The sequence below is a fragment of the Microcaecilia unicolor genome, chromosome 2 (assembly GCF_901765095.1).
Source record: "Microcaecilia unicolor chromosome 2, aMicUni1.1, whole genome shotgun sequence".
Classification (NCBI taxonomy): Eukaryota; Metazoa; Chordata; class Amphibia; order Gymnophiona; family Siphonopidae; genus Microcaecilia; species Microcaecilia unicolor.
Genome location: NC_044032.1, coordinates 397,618,008 through 397,633,848, shown reverse-complemented (window position 1 = coordinate 397,633,848; position 15,841 = coordinate 397,618,008). Strand labels below are relative to the sequence as shown.

The window sequence follows — 15,841 nt, the reverse complement described above, 5'->3', positions numbered from 1 at the left end:
GTGCAGACACTCCAGGGCACACCGGATATCTCGGGCGCCTCAACTTCCGTGGAGGCTTCAGAAATTTGGGGTTGCCTTTTATATAGAGAGATATTAATTTTTTAAATGCATGAAGAAAACATTTTTGAGATTAGCCTCATGGCTTGGCTGTCATGTCCCCTACCACAACGCAAGCGGCGTCCTCAGGCTGCGCAGGGTCCCGTCGACACACACACTTGACTGGCACAGCCCTGAGCCATGTGTGTGTGGTTCTTCTCTCGCTACAGGCTCCTTGAATGCTTTGCTTCCACCCACCTGGGTCTGCTCTTCCTCTGCCTGGCTTCCCTTGCTTCTCTCCTATTGATCTTCCGGTTCCTCCTTCCCCTGCTCTTGTCCTATGGCTGTGCCCCTTCTCCCTGCTGATGTCAGATGCCAGCACTTTATCAGCTGAGCTCTCCCTAGACTCCTTGCTTCGGCTTCTACTTTGGTAGGTGTTACTTGCTCAGTAGTGTGCTTCTCCTCTATTTTGTTCTTCGTTACTGACTCTGCCTGTACCTGGATTACTCTTGTGTCTGCTGCCTGCCTACTGACTGCCTGTACCTGGATTACTCGCCTGTCTGCTGCCTGCTGACTCTGCCTGTACATGGATTACTCTCGTGTCTGCTGCCTGCCTACTGACTCTGCCTGTACCTGGATCACTGTCTTGCCTGCTGCCTGTCTGGCCGTCACATTCATCACCCCGCTACATCTAGTAAGCCCCGCAGGCCACCCACACCTAGGGGCTCAACCTCTGGGGAACGGCGGTCAGCGCATGTGAAACCCGGGGTTGTCCAGCCGCCAAGAGGAACCTGGTCTGAGTACTGGGCTCGGCAGCACTCTACTTGGTACAAGAACTCACAGGTCTGACATTGGTGTCAGTGCTGCTTACTGCTTTATGGAGCAACTGGTGCAGGAGCCGACGAGAGAAGGAAAAATTCTAGACTTGGTCCTTAGTGGAGCGCATGAGGAGTGTCAAAGCAAATGCAAGGCGCAGATAAAGAAGGCCAAGAGGGATTACGAAAAAAAGATAGCATTAGAGGCAAAAAAACATAGTAAAATTTTTTTTCGGTATATTAAAAGCAGGAAGCCGGCAAAAGAATCGGTTGGGCCGCTGGATGACCAAGGGGTAAAAGGGGCGATCAAGGAAGACAAAGACGTAGCGGAGAAACTGAATGAATTCTTTGCTTCGGTCTTCACCGAGGAAGATTTGGGTGGGATACCACTGTTGGAAATGGTATTTCAAGCGGACGAGTCGGAGAAACTTACTGACTTCACGGTAAACCTGGAGGACGTAATGGGGCAGTTCGGCAAACTGAAGAGTAGCAAATCTCCTGGACCGGATGGTATTCACCCTAGAGTACTGATAGAACTGAAAAATGAGCTTGCGGAGCTACTGCTAGTGATATGCAATTTATCCTTAAAATCGAGCGTGGTACCGGAAGATTGGAGGGTGGCCAATGTAACGCCCATTTTTTTTAAAAAGGCTCCAGGGGAGATCCGGGAAATTATAGACCGGTGAGTCTGACGTCGGTGCCGGGGAAAATGGTAGAGGCTATTATTAAAAACAAAATTACAGAGCACATCCGAGGACATGGATTACTGAGACCGAGTCAGCACGGCTTTTGTGTGGGGAAATCTTGCCTGACCAATTTACTTCAATTCTTTGAAGGAGTAAACAAACATGTGGACAAAGGGGAGCCGGTTGATATTGTGTATCTGGATTTTCAAAAGGCGTTTGACAAGGTACCTCATGAAAGGCTACAGAGGAAATTGGTTGGTCATGGGATAGGAGGAAATGTCCTATTGTGGATTAAAAACTGGTTAAAGGATAGGAAACAGAGAGTGGGGTTAAATGGGCAGCATTCACAATGGAGAAGGGTAGTTAGTGGGGTTCCTCAGGGGTCTGTGCTAGGACCGCTGCTTTTTAATATATTAATAAATGATTTAGAGATGGGAGTAACTAGCGAGGTAATTAAATTTGCTGATGACACAAAGTTATTCAAAGTCGTTAACTCGCGACAGGATTGTGAAAAATTACAAGAGGACCTTACGAGACTGGGAGACTGGGCGGCTAAATGGCAGATGATGTTTAATGTGAGCAAGTGCAAGGTGATGCATGTGGGAAAAAAGAACCCGAATTATAGCTACGTCATGCAAGGTTCCACGTTAGGAGTTACGGACCAAGAAAGGGATCTGGGTGTCGTCGTCGATAACACACTGAAACCTTCTGCTCAGTGTGCTGCTGTGGCTAGGAAAGCGAATAGAATGTTGGGTATTATTAGGAAAGGTATGGAAAACAGGTGTGAGGATGTTATAATGCCGTTGTATCGCTCCATGGTGCGACCGCACCTTGAGTATTGTGTTCAATTCTGGTCGCCGCATCTCAAGAAAGATATAGTAAAATTGGAAAAGGTGCAGCGAAGGGCGACTAAAATGATAGCGGGGATGGGACGACTTCCCTATGAAGAAAGACTAAGGAGGCTAGGGCTATTCAGCTTGGAGAAGAGACGGCTGAGGGGAGACATGATAGAGGTATATAAAATAATGAGTGGAGTGGAACAGGTGGATGTGAAGCGTCTGTTCACGCTTTCCAAAAATACTAGGACTAGGGGGCATGCGATTAAACTACAGTGTAGTAAATTTAAAACAAATTGGAGAAAGTTTTTCTTCACCCAACGTGTAATTAAACTCTGGAATTCATTGCCGGAAAATGTGGTGAAGGCGGTTAGCTTAGCAGAGTTTAAAAAGGGGTTGGACGGTTTCCTAAAGGACAAGTCCATAAACCGCTACTAAACGGACTTGGAAAAATCCAAAATTCCAGGAATAACATGTACAGAATGTTTGTACGTTTGGGAAGCTTGCCAGGTGCCCTTGGCCTGGATTGGCCGCTGTCGTGGACAAGATGCTGGGCTCGATGGACCCTTGGTCTTTTCCCAGTATGGCATTACTTATGTACTTATATATGTGTGTGTGTGTGTGGGGGGGGGGGGGGTCCTGGTTCTAATATCCTGTGCTTGAATTCTACTCTTTAGGGATGTTGCAGAGGTAGTGTTCACTGGTTGGGAGACACCAGTCATTGCACAATAGTGACATCTACTGAGAAAGCTTACAGTGCACTTGTACAAGGTTCCACAAGAGACAAGATCTTCCTACCCATGTTTGAGGAGAACTGTTAAAGCTGGGCAAGACAAGAAGATAAAGGAGGAAAGAGGCTTAAAACTGGTGTTGGTGTTGGTGGGGAAATCAAAGGAGATGTGAATGAAGGCTTTCAGTGTATACTTCCCATGGTCTTGCAGGTCACATAAAATTCAAATGGTGGGCCGCAAGTTGCTCTCCCTTGCTCTAAGATGTATTCTTCAATTTCAAAAGACCATCTATAGATCATGGCTCAGAACTTACATCCACATAAGTAAACATTTGCAAATTCCTAAACAAGCTATTGTTTGCCATCCTGCCACTAAATTATACAAATCAGAACATACTAATAATGTTATTGTGCATTTATAAAGGAGACTCACCTAACTATACAAGATATCCAGTCAAGTAAATCCAAACTATTTAGAAAACACACACTTCTGCATGCAACTGGGAATGAAATTCTGAAAAAGCAAGAAGAGTGGAGAAAGAGGGAGGAAAAGATTCCTTACCTTTCACAGAATGTATCAGTGCTCTCATTGCTGTATAATAATTAAGAACCCTGTCTCAGTGGATCAAATTTATGTTTTCTACCTAACTATGTGTGTGTGTGTGGGGGGGGGGGGGGGGGGGGTTGTTGGGGGGTGGGGTTGAGGTATGTGCAAAAAGTACGCAGATCAATTTGGATCAGTACATTTTTAGTCCAAAGCACTTGTTTCCTGCAGCTTTAGCAAAGGGAGAAAATACACCAAAAAAATACAAGTACAGCCAAAAATGAAACAAAAGTTACAAAAATGTATTTTTGTCCTTCTAAATTTACACTTTTTAAAAGAAAATGCCTCTCTGGTGTCTTTCTCCTTCTTGGCTAGCACAAACTTAACTCAAGCCATCAAGACCTCATCTAGCTGAACTGCTGAACACCATAAAGAACGTATAAAGCAAAGAATTAATTAAAAAAAAAAATCTCTTCAGAATCAGGAACACAAAGACATAAGCATATACCATTTATTAAAAAAAAAAAAAAAAAGATTAAAATGTGAAGGCACAAAAGAAAGGAGGCTTAGAAATAAGACCATAACAAGTTGCAACAGTGACAAAACACATTGAAGATATTAGATGAATCCAGTATCTGATTGCTCTAAGGCATAGTCATTTTGCAATTTTGATTTATGACAGACTACTATTACATCACACAAACACGACTACCTGAACAAATTTGTACTTGAAGTCTGAAATAGGCCAAGAAACTCTTACTGGGAATTATTTTTCCCTCCACATAGAAAACATTAAATAGATCTTCCAAACAGAAATGTAAATTCCACTCAAACAGCTGTCACAGCAAGGAGAGGAAGGCCCAAGCAAAAAAGGGGTCTAGGGGTTCATCATCCCAGGAGAGCTCACTAGGTCTAACAGTCATTACCAGAAGTCTCCGATTTTTGAAGATTGTTCTCAATTTCAGACCTGTGTCCCTGACTCCTTCCTCTTTAGCAACTGCCAGAGGTGACATTATTTAAAGTTCTGTGTGAGCATAGTTATTTCCCCTGGCCACTTTCCTTCATATGGTCCAGCATCAGCAAGGTGTGGGCCAGTGGATGGTCACAGCCCTTGAAAAGGCCTGGCCCCTTCTTTTGGCATTGGCTTCCTGTTACCAAGGAAACCCATATGAAGGGCAGGGCCACTGCAGGGACTGTGAGCATGAAGCAGTTTACAAGGGATACTGAATTTCCCTCCTACTGCTGCAAGCTCTGCCATAGGAAGATATCTGCTGGGTCCACAAATAGCAAAATCAGGGGATGCAATCGAGTCATAAGGAAAGATAGAAGGGAGAGAAACTGGGAAGAGGCTATGAGGAACTAGAAGGGTAAGGCCCCAGGGTTTCCAAACAGCTGCTATAGCTCTGGAAAGGGAGGTCTCCCTCTGCATCTTTGGAGGACAACCTCTCTCATTCCAGGGAACCTCACAGTAAGTTCAATTTCTGTGAAGCCAAGCAAAAAGTGTGACACTGCAAACAAAACAAGAGGAGGGAGGGAAAAGATTTCCTTGCTAGGGGTTCTGAAACTAACTTTCATTATCATCATTATAAGGAATCCATACGCACATGGTGCCTGCACACAGCTTGTACCACTGTTGTGAAGCAAGCCTTTAAGGGTGTGCTAAGGTGCTCTATATTCTCCTTCAGCAAACCAAAGTAACACACTTATCGCAGATTAAACAAAATGTTAAAAAATTCAATAGCAATTTTACTAACCTCAATGGATTTAGAAGGCATTTTTATTTTGGAGGGCTTGGTCTTGGCACTTGCTTTGAAATTTGCATAAGATTGTCCATGGCGGTCCTCAGGCAGTGACTTCAGTTCTGGAGACTCATTTGGTGCCTGATCTTGGCCATCCATTGGTCTAACATATGCTGTAGGTTTTTGTGGCACTATACTGGTTTTTGATGGTAAAGATGGGGGGAAAGTTTGTAAGGAAGGCTGATTAGCCACAGTCAAGTTAGTAACTGAATTAGAATCATCCCGTGTTTCAGTCTCATGAGGTCCCATGCCCATAGTCTGGGGAGACTTTGCTGGATGACGATACACTTTTCTGTGGTTTTTGTTGGGCTGTGGTCTGGAACTCACGCGCTGGCTGGAAAGTGAAGGTGACAGTGGCTCCCCCAGAGGGGACAAAGATGACAGCAGTGGAGGAAGCTTTGACAACGAAGGTAACTGCTCATCAGGAAGCTGACTGCTCTTTTTGTTTTGCTGACTACTACTCTGACCTTGGCTTTGGTCCTGATTATGGGATGAGCTGTAGTTTCTGACATGCAAATCTGAGCATTGTTCAGTATTAGGCTGGGTTTTTTGGCGCTGGCAGGAGCTGCAGGCAGTTGAAGCAGCAGCAGCAGATCCAACGGGCCGGTGGTCACCACCATGGACTGAGGGTTGCGGCATACTGCTGATTTTTTTGGGTAGGGGTGTGTGGTTAGGTTTCCCCTGGGAGGTCAATGCACGAACACCTTTGGGGATACCAAGAAGATTCTGAGAGGACTTTGTGCTAATGGTTTCCTCCACCTCTTCATAATTACCCAGCATGCTTTGGATTCGGTTGGACAACTCATCTCCTCTGACAGTCTAAAAGTAAAGCATAACAAAGTGAGAAATAACACACTACACTGGAATCAAAAAAGCAAAAAGAAGAGTTCACAAGTTTTAAAACTTTTGTGCAAAACCTGTTTAGAAAATACAGGCACAAGCTGAAATAGTATCAGCAGAAACCTGCACCTGGCAAACAATGTACAGCAATGAGAAACATGAGCAGTAGCTAGGATTTCAACGAGATAGTGTGCTTTAAAGATTTTAACATCTTCAACCAGAAGTCATCAATGTGGTATTCCTCAAACATGCAATCAAATTTATTATTCTCTGTCTGTGCAGACAGGTTCGGATTTCTCTATTTTTCATTTTCCTTTATCTGACCCAGGGAATCTCAATGTATAACTCATACAGCATTAACCTTTACAACGCACCATAGATAAATGGAAGTGTCACCAGAAGAAAACAGATCCTCAACTATGCCAAACATTTAACAAGGGAGAGAAACAAACCCACAACTTTTCGTTAGGATGTTGTTAAAACCTCCTCTGAAGGGACATAGCAGAATTATAATCTACTTGGTGAATACTACCAAGAAAAGAGGTTGGGACATAGCTATGAAAATGGTCTGAACCAGAACTGCTTAAGAATAATTTATAAAGCAATTTGAACAAAACTCATATTTTTGTTTTCTTTTTTAGTGGTTTATTTCCAAATGACACTTCATCCCTGGGCAGCTAGAGAAAGCGAATGCTACATACCTGTAGAGGGTATTCTCCGAGGACAGCAGGCTGATTGTTCTCACTGATGGGTGACGTCCACGGCAGCCCCTCCAATCGGAAACTTCACTAGCAAAGTCCTTTGCTAGCCCTCGCGCGCCCGCGCGCACCGCGCATGCGCGGCCGTCTTCCCGCCCGAAACCGGCTCGAGCCGGCCAGTCCAGTATGTAGCAAGACAATACACTTCAAGGGAAGACACAACTCCAAAGGGGAGGCGGGCGGGTTTGTGAGAACAATCAGCCTGCTGTCCTCGGAGAATACCCTCTACAGGTATGTAGCATTCGCTTTCTCCGAGGACAAGCAGGCTGCTTGTTCTCACTGATGGGGTATCCCTAGCCCCCAGGCTCACTCAAAACAACAACCATGGTCAATTGGACCTCGCAACGGCGAGGACATAACTGAGATTGACCTAAAAAATTTACCAACTAACTGAGAGTGCAGCCTGGAACAGAACAAACAGGGCCCTCGGGGGGTGGAGTTGGATCCTAAAGCCCAAACAGGTTCTGAAGAACTGACTGCCCGAACCGACTGTCGCGTCGGGTATCCTGCTGCAGGCAGTAATGAGATGTGAATGTGTGGACAGATGACCACGTCGCAGCTTTGCAAATTTCTTCAATGGAGGCTGACTTCAAGTGGGCTACCGACGCAGCCATGGCTCTGACATTATGAGCCGTGACATGACCCTCAAGAGCCAGCCCCGCCTGGGCGTAAGTGAAGGAAATGCAATCTGCTAGCCAATTGGATATGGTGCGTTTCCCTACAGCCACTCCCCTCCTATTGGGGTCAAAAGAAACAAACAATTGGGCGGACTGTCTGGTGGGCTGTGTCCGCTCCAGGTAGAAGGCCAATGCTCTCTTGCAGTCCAATGTGTGCAGCTGACGTTCAGCAGGGCAGGAATGAGGACGGGGAAAGAATGTTGGCAAGACAATTGACTGGTTCAGATGGAACTCCGACACGACCTTTGGCAGAAACTTAGGGTGAGTGCGGAGGACTACTCTGTTGTGATGAAATTTGGTGTAAGGGGCCTGGGCTACCAGGGCCTGAAGCTCGCTGACTCTACGAGCCGAAGTAACTGCCACCAAGAAAATGACCTTCCAGGTCAAGTACTTCGGATGGCAGGAATTCAGTGGCTCAAAAGGAGGTTTCATCAGCTGGGTGAGAACGACATTGAGATCCCATGACACTGTAGGAGGCTTGACAGGGGGCTTTGACAAAAGCAAACCTCTCATGAAGCGAACAACTAAAGGCTGTCCTGAGATCGGCTTACCTTCCACTTGGTAATGGTATGCACTGATTGCACTAAGGTGAACCCTTACGGAGTTGGTCTTGAGACCAGACTCAGACAAGTGCAGAAAGTATTCAAGCAGGGTCTGTGTAGGACAAGAGCGAGGATCTAGGGCCTTGCTGTCACACCAGACGGCAAACCTCCTCCAATGAAAGAAGTAACTTCTCTTAGTGGAGTCTTTCCTGGAAGCAAGCAAGATGCGGGAGACACCCTCTGGCAGACCCAAAGAGGCAAAGTCTACGCCCTCAACATCCAGGCCGTGAGAGCCAGGGACTGGAGGTTGGGATGCAGAAGAGCCCCGTCGTCCTGCGTGATGAGGGTTGGAAAACACTCCAATCTCCACGGTTCTTCGGAGGATAACTCCAGAAGAAGAGGGAACCAGATCTGACGCGGCCAAAAGGGAGCAATCAGAATCATGGTGCCTCGGTCTTGCTTGAGTTTCAACAAAGTCTTCCCCACCTGAGACCCACCCGAGGGCTCACCGCCACCAGCAGGGGAATGGACAGCCCTCACCTGCACTCCACCCGATGCACCACCGTCCGACGACATCAGCAGACGAGGTCCTGGTACCACCGACGTCGATGCAGCTATCCGATGTCTCGGCGCCGATGCAGAGGCCCGATGCCTCGATGCAGGGGCGGCCGAGGAAGATGGTCTGGACGCTGACGACGTCGATGCACTCGAAGATCCCGGTGCCGATGCCGACGAAGAGCCCGAGAACAACACGTTCCACTGGGCTAGTCTCGCTACCTGAGTCCGCCTTTGAAGCAGGGAACACAGACTGCAGTTCTGAGGGCGGTGCTCGGCCCCCAGACACTGAAGACACGACGAGTGTCGATCAGTGAGCGAGATAACCCGGGCGCACTGGGTGCACTTCTTGAAGCCGCTGGAAGGCTTCGATGTCATGGGCGGAAAAATCACGCCGGCGAAATCAAAAGCCGAAATGGCGAAATTTGAAGCACCAAAATTTAGAGGGAGAAAAATCTCGACCGAGGCCAAAAAGAGGCCTACCCCGACGACGAAAGAAAACTTACCGGGGCAAAAAGCTGGAAGTACGGGGAGGATTTACACGAAACCCGGCGGGGGGTTTCCGGAGCACTTCCCGACTAAGAGAAAACTTTCCCGAAGGAAAAAAACACGCTCAAAATAAATTGGACGCGCGAGGTCGACTTTCCGGGGCTCGACACGGCGAAAACACGACCGTACCGAGTGCGGACAAAAGAAGACTGGCCGGCTCGAGCCGGTTTCGGGCGGGAAGACGGCCGCGCATGCGCGGTGCGCGCGGGCGCGCGAGGGCTAGCAAAGGACTTTGCTAGTGAAGTTTCCGATTGGAGGGGCTGCCGTGGACGTCACCCATCAGTGAGAACAAGCAGCCTGCTTGTCCTCGGAGAAATGTACCTTTACCTGATAATTTTCTTTTCTTGAGTCCTGCTAGGTTAGCCGAGAGTGAAGGTGTTCTTGCCCTCATTTGCATGGAAGCAGGGAATTGGGTTCTGCCCTGAGACTACAGATCCTTTAAATCTTGCAGTTCTGTGCAATAGACTCAGACCACATGTCCAGTTCCCCATATCTTATGGGACTCTTTATTGGCTTGCCCTGTTCTCTAAGCATGATAGGCAAGTTTCCCCCCTCCTTCTCTTTCCATCAGGTCTGTAGAGTTAGTCTGCAGCATATCTCCTCTGTGAACTAAAACTTACTATGCTGTATGACTCCCCTTCAAGCTATGGTGCTATCAGGATTTTAACAGTATAAATATTACTGCAATCTCCCAGCCTCTTTTGAGAGAGAAAGAGAGAGAGAGAGAGAAAGAGAGAGAGAGAGAGAGAGAGAGAGAGAGAGAGGGGCAAAACCTCTTGTCCAACACATCTGAACTATAAGTTATTTTTCCTTGTATGATTATTGCATTCAAGAAGATTTCGGTTCAAGAGTTCTGAGTTTTCTCATAATGATGTTCTATACTCTGGTTTAAACTGTATGCCAATAACCCCCACTGAGAAGGCTGAACAGAAGGTTACGTCTGCCTATCAGCAGAGACGTTTAAGATTCCTACGATATCATCAGTATAACATATGTTGCAGCTGAGAATATTCTCAGAAAGCTAATGCCAAAGCTAAGAATTAAAAAAAAAACAAACCTATATACATGTGGAACCAGTTATTAACCAAGTAACCCTCTGTAGGCCTCAGAACAGTAAAGAAAACTATGTATAATTAAGATGATAGCTCAGGATTTTGCCATTTTTCTGGGTGGGTCCTAGACTAGGTTAGCAGGAATTAAAAAAAAAAAAGAGAGAGAGAAAAATCAGGAGGTAAGAGTAAATTTCTCCTACCTTATCATCATGACAGGATGAATGAAAGCTTTATCCAAGAGCAGGAGAAAGACAAGGCACTATACAGCACAACTCTGCCAAAAGGCAACGTCTCCTCTGGCCTAAATATCTATCCATAATGTTTACCAAAAGAATTCAGTGTGGACCAAGTGGCTGCTCTGCAGATATCCTGATGGCTGACTGCTTGAGCTTCCATTCAAAAAGGCACATGAGCTCTGGTCGAGTGAGCTACGAGACCTGCTAGAACATCTTTCTGACTGAGGAGGTAAGCTGATCCTACGGCATCCTTAATCCAATGGGTAATAGTAAATTTTGAGGCTGCTTTGCCTTTGTGCAGTCCACAAAACAATACAAATAGGCTATCTCACTTACAAAAAGAACTTGGGATTCCAAGAGGGCTCTGCATATATCCAAGCGTATCATGGTTTGGGAACCCAACTTGTCTGACTCCGAGAAAACTGGAAGCATGATTATTATCTGATTTGGATAAAAGGAGGAAAATCACCTTTGGAAGAAAGGATGGTACCATTCCATGGAAGTGGAGTAAGTTGAAAAGGACCGGTAAAGATCTCTGAAAGTTCTGAGAGAAGAGGACATTTCTCTGGTAAGTGAACGCTACTTTGCTTTGTGCTTTGGGAACTTAAAGATTGGGGTTTAAAGGAGGAATTGTAGGTTAGTGTTAGGCAAAATTAAAAAGCAAATTTCAACAGTTAACAGCTAATCTCCATAGTCTTTTCCACTTAGTTTTAAAAGCTTTGTACCACAGTATTAACAGATAGAATCTAACAGCCACTGCAGGATCTAATTTAGTATTCCCCCCCACCCTTCCCAACACCCACCCACCCCTAGGACAACGCCTCATTTATAGTCAGTTATTGTAATTAGGGTAACAAACAAGGAGTGCTCTTATAGAGTTTTAAATACATTTCATCACCATCTAAGAAGGAAATACTAAATAAATCAAACAATATACTATATAAAGTAAAAGACACTTTTATATTAGGCTAATATCCTTAATACTGTAGCAAGTTTTAAATTATTGAAAAACTCAAAAACACTAAGATGGAGTCAGCAGTCCAGCAGCGAGAGGGGTGCTATCCAGTCTTTTGCATTGAGTGTCACATGTATGATTATCTCCCAGTTGGTGAGATGTCATATGTTTGCGCCCGATGCAAAGAGCTCCTAGCTCTTAGAGAACGTGTCCGTTCTCTTGAGGCTAGAGTAGCAGACTTGGTGGAGCTGAGGGAGACAGAGAGGTACATAGAGGAGACCTACAGGGATGTTGTAGAGAAGTCCCACCTCCAGTCTAGTAGCCCTTGTGCTACCTTGGAGGAGGGAGGTCTCCTAGAAGGAGAGCATCACCCTGGTGAAGTAGGAAGTACTCCTGTAGCCAGGACCTGCCCACCAGGGGATGTACTATCCTCTCGCACCGAGGATATGTCTCCAAGTGCTGCCCGGGAAGGAAAGGTTAGGACAGCTGTTGTAGTTGGTGATTCGATCATTAGGCATATAGATAGCTGGGTGGCTGGTGGACGTGAGGATCGCCTGGTGACTTGCCTGCCTGGTGTGAAGGTGGCGGACCTCACGTATCACCTAGATAGGATTTTAGATAGTGCTGGGGAGGAGTCCGCTGTCTTGGTACATGTGGGTACCAATGACATAGGAAAATGTGGGAGAGAGGTTCTGGAAGCCAAATTTAGGCTCTTAGGTAGAAAGCTCAAATCCAGATCCTCTAGGGTAGCATTTTCTGAAATGCTACCTGTTCCACGTGCAGGGCTCAAGAGACAGGCAGAGCTCCAGAGTCTCAATGCGTGGATGAGACGATGGTGCAGGGAGGAGGGTTTTAGATTTGTTAGGAACTGGGCAACATTCTGGGGAAGGGGGAGCCTGTTCCGAAAGGATGGACTCCACCTTAACCAGGTTGGGACCAGGCTGCTGGCGTCGGCATTTAAAAAGGAGATAGAGCAGCTTTTAAACTAGAAATGGGGGGAAGGCCGACAGTCGCTCAAAAGCGCATGGTTCGGGAAAAGGTATCTTGCAAAGATACCTCACAAACAGGGAAGATAGTGTTTCTGGATAGTGAGGTTGCACAACAGACCATGGTAGACCAGGTGCCCTTAAATACAACTAAAGATCAGACAAAAGATGTCAAATCAATAGTGTCAGGTACTAAGCATCATGCAAATAAGAACAACAAACATACTCTGAAATGTCTATATGCAAATGCTAGGAGTCTAAGAAATAAGATGGGAGAGTTGGAATATATTGCACTAAACGAAAAATTGGATATAATAGGCATTACTGAGACCTGGTGGAAGGAGGATAACCAGTGGGACACTGTCATACCGGGGTTCAAAGTATATCGTAGTGATAGGGTGGACCGGACTGGTGGAGGGGTAGCATTGTATATTAACGAGAGCCTTGACTCAGATAGATTACAAATTCAGCAGGACACAAATCACACCTTTGAATCATTGTGGGTTGAAATTCCATGTATAAAAGGGAAAAAAAACGGTGATAGGAGTGTACTACCGTCCGCCTCGCCAGGATGAGCAGGTAGACACAGAAATGATAAAAGAAATCAGAGACGCGAACAAAATGGGCAATGTGATAATAATGGGTGACTTCAATTATCCAAATATAGACTGGGTAAATGTAACATCGGGACACGCTACAGAGATACAATTCCTTGATGAAATCAAGGACAGCTTTATGGAGCAACTGGTGCAGGAGCCGACGAGAGAAGGAAAAATTCTAGACTTGGTCCTTAGTGGAGCGCATGATCTGGTGAGGGACATTATGGTACTGGGGCCGCTTGATAACAGTGACCATAATATGATCAGTTTTGATATCGACCTTGAAGTAACTGTACACAGAAAGTCAAATACGTTAGCGTTTAACTTTAAAAAAAGGAGACTATGATAAAATGAGAAGAACGGTAAAAAAAAAAACTTAGGGGGGCAACTGAGAGTGTAAAAACTGTACAACAGGCGTGGACGCTGTTCAAAAATACCATCCTGGAGGCCCAGGCCACACATATTCCGCGAATTAGAAAAGAAAGACGGAACTCCAAAAGACAGCCAGCCTGGTTGAAAAGTGAGGTGAAGGAAGTTATTAGGGCTAAAAGAAATGCCTTCAGAAAATGGAAGAAGGAACCGTCTGAAAATAACAAGAAGCAACATAAGGAGTGTCAAAGCAAATGCAAGGCGCAGATAAAGAAGGCCAAGAGGGAAAAAAAGATAGCATTAGAGGCAAAAAAATAGTAAATTTTTTTTTTCGGTATATTAAAAGCAGGAAGCTGGCAAAAGAATCGGTTGGGACGCTGGATGACCGAGGGGTAAAAGGGGCGATCAAGGAAGACAAAGACGTAGTGGAGAGACTGAATGAATTCTTTGCTTCGGTCTTCACCGAGGAAGATTTGGGTGGGATACCGGTGTCGGAAATGGTATTTCAAGCGGACGAGTCGGAGAAACTTACTGACTTCACGGTAAACCTGGAGGACGTAATGGGGCAGTTCGGTAAACTGAAGAGTAGCAAATCTCCTGGACCGGATGGTATTCATCCTAGAGTACTGCTAGAACTGAAAAATGAGCTTGCGGAGCTACTGCTAGTAATATGCAACTTATCCTTAAAATCGAGCGTGGTACCGGAAGATTGGAGGGTGGCCAATGTAACGCCCATTTTTTTTAAAAAGGCTCCAGGGGAGATCCGGGAAATTATAGACCGGTGAGTCTGACGTCGGTGCCGGGGAAAATGGTAGAGGCTATTATTAAAAACAAAATTACAGAGCACATCCGAGGACATGGATTACTGAGACCGAGTCAGCACGGCTTTTGTGTGGGGAGATCTTGCCTGACCAATTTACTTCAATTCTTTGAAGGAGTAAACAAACATGTGGACAAAGGGGAGCCGGTTGATATTGTGTATCTGGATTTTCAAAAGGCATTTGACAAGGTACCTCATGAAAGGCTACAGAGGAAATTGGAGGGTCATGGGATAGGAGGAAATGTCCTATTGGTGATTAAAAACTGGTTGAAGGATAGGAAACAGAGAGTGGGGTTAAATGGGCAGTATTCACAATGGAGAAGGGTAGTTAGTGGGGTTCCTCAGGGGTCTGTGCTAGGACCGCTGCTTTTTAATATATTTATAAATGATTTAGAGATGGGAGTAACTAGCGAGGTAATTAAATTTGCTGATGACACAAAGTTATTCAAAGTCGTTAACTCCCGACAGGATTGTGAAAAATTACAAGAGGACCTTACGAGACTGGGAGACTGGGCGGCTAAATGGCAGATGACGTTTAATGTGAGCAAGTGCAAGGTGATGCATGTGGGAAAAAAGAACCCGAATTATAGCTACGTCATGCAAGGTTCCACGTTAGGAGTTACGGACCAAGAAAGGGATCTGGGTGTCGTCGTCGATAACACGCTGAAACCTTCTGCTCAGAGTGCTGCTGCGGCTAGGAAAGCGAATAGAATGTTGGGTATTATTAGGAAAGGTATGGAAAACAGGTATGAGGATGTTATAATGCCGTTGTATCGCTCCATGGTGCGACCGCACCTTGAGTATTGTGTTCAATTCTGGTTGCCGCATCTCAAGAAAGATATAGTACAATTGGAAAAGGTGCAGCGAAGGGCGACTAAAATGATAGCGGGGATGGGACGACTTCCCTATGAAGAAAGACTAAGGAGGCTAGGGCTATTCAGCTTGGAGAAGAGACGGCTGAGGGAGACATGATAGAGGTATATAAAATAATGAGTGGAGTGGAACAGGTGGATGTGAAGCGTCTGTTCACGCTTTCCAAAAATACTAGGACTAGGGGGCATGCGATTAAACTACAGTGTAGTAAATTTAAAACAAATTGGAGAAAGTTTTTCTTCACCCAACGTGTAATTAAACTCTGGAATTCATTGCTGGAAAATGTGGTGAAGGCGGTTAGCTTAGCAGAGTTTAAAAAGGGGTTGGACGGTTTCCTAAAGGACAAGTCCATAAACCGCTACTAAATGGACTTGGAAAAATCCAAAATCCCAGGAATAACATGTATAGAATGTTTGTACGTTTGGGAAGCTTGCCAGGTGCCCTTGGCCTGGATTGGCCGCTGTCGTGGACAAGATGCTGGGCTCGATGGACCCTTGGTCTTTTCTCAGTATGGCATTACTTATGTACTTATGTGCCTGCAATTCAGATACTCTTCTGACTAAAAAAATGGCCACTGAAAGGAC

General features: G+C 45.6%; 1 protein-coding gene across 3 annotated transcripts in view; it reads right to left on the bottom strand.

The window, feature by feature from the left end:
- The window catches only part of AFF1 (AF4/FMR2 family member 1), a 430,143-nt gene that overhangs the window by 263,456 nt on the left and 150,846 nt on the right, over positions 1–15,841 (bottom strand). For all 3 annotated transcript variants that reach the window (XM_030190611.1, XM_030190612.1, XM_030190613.1), the window contains exon 3: positions 5,402–6,265. In XM_030190611.1, coding sequence (XP_030046471.1) covers positions 5,402–6,265 — 864 coding nt within the window. The remainder of the gene's footprint in view (positions 1–5,401; positions 6,266–15,841) is intronic.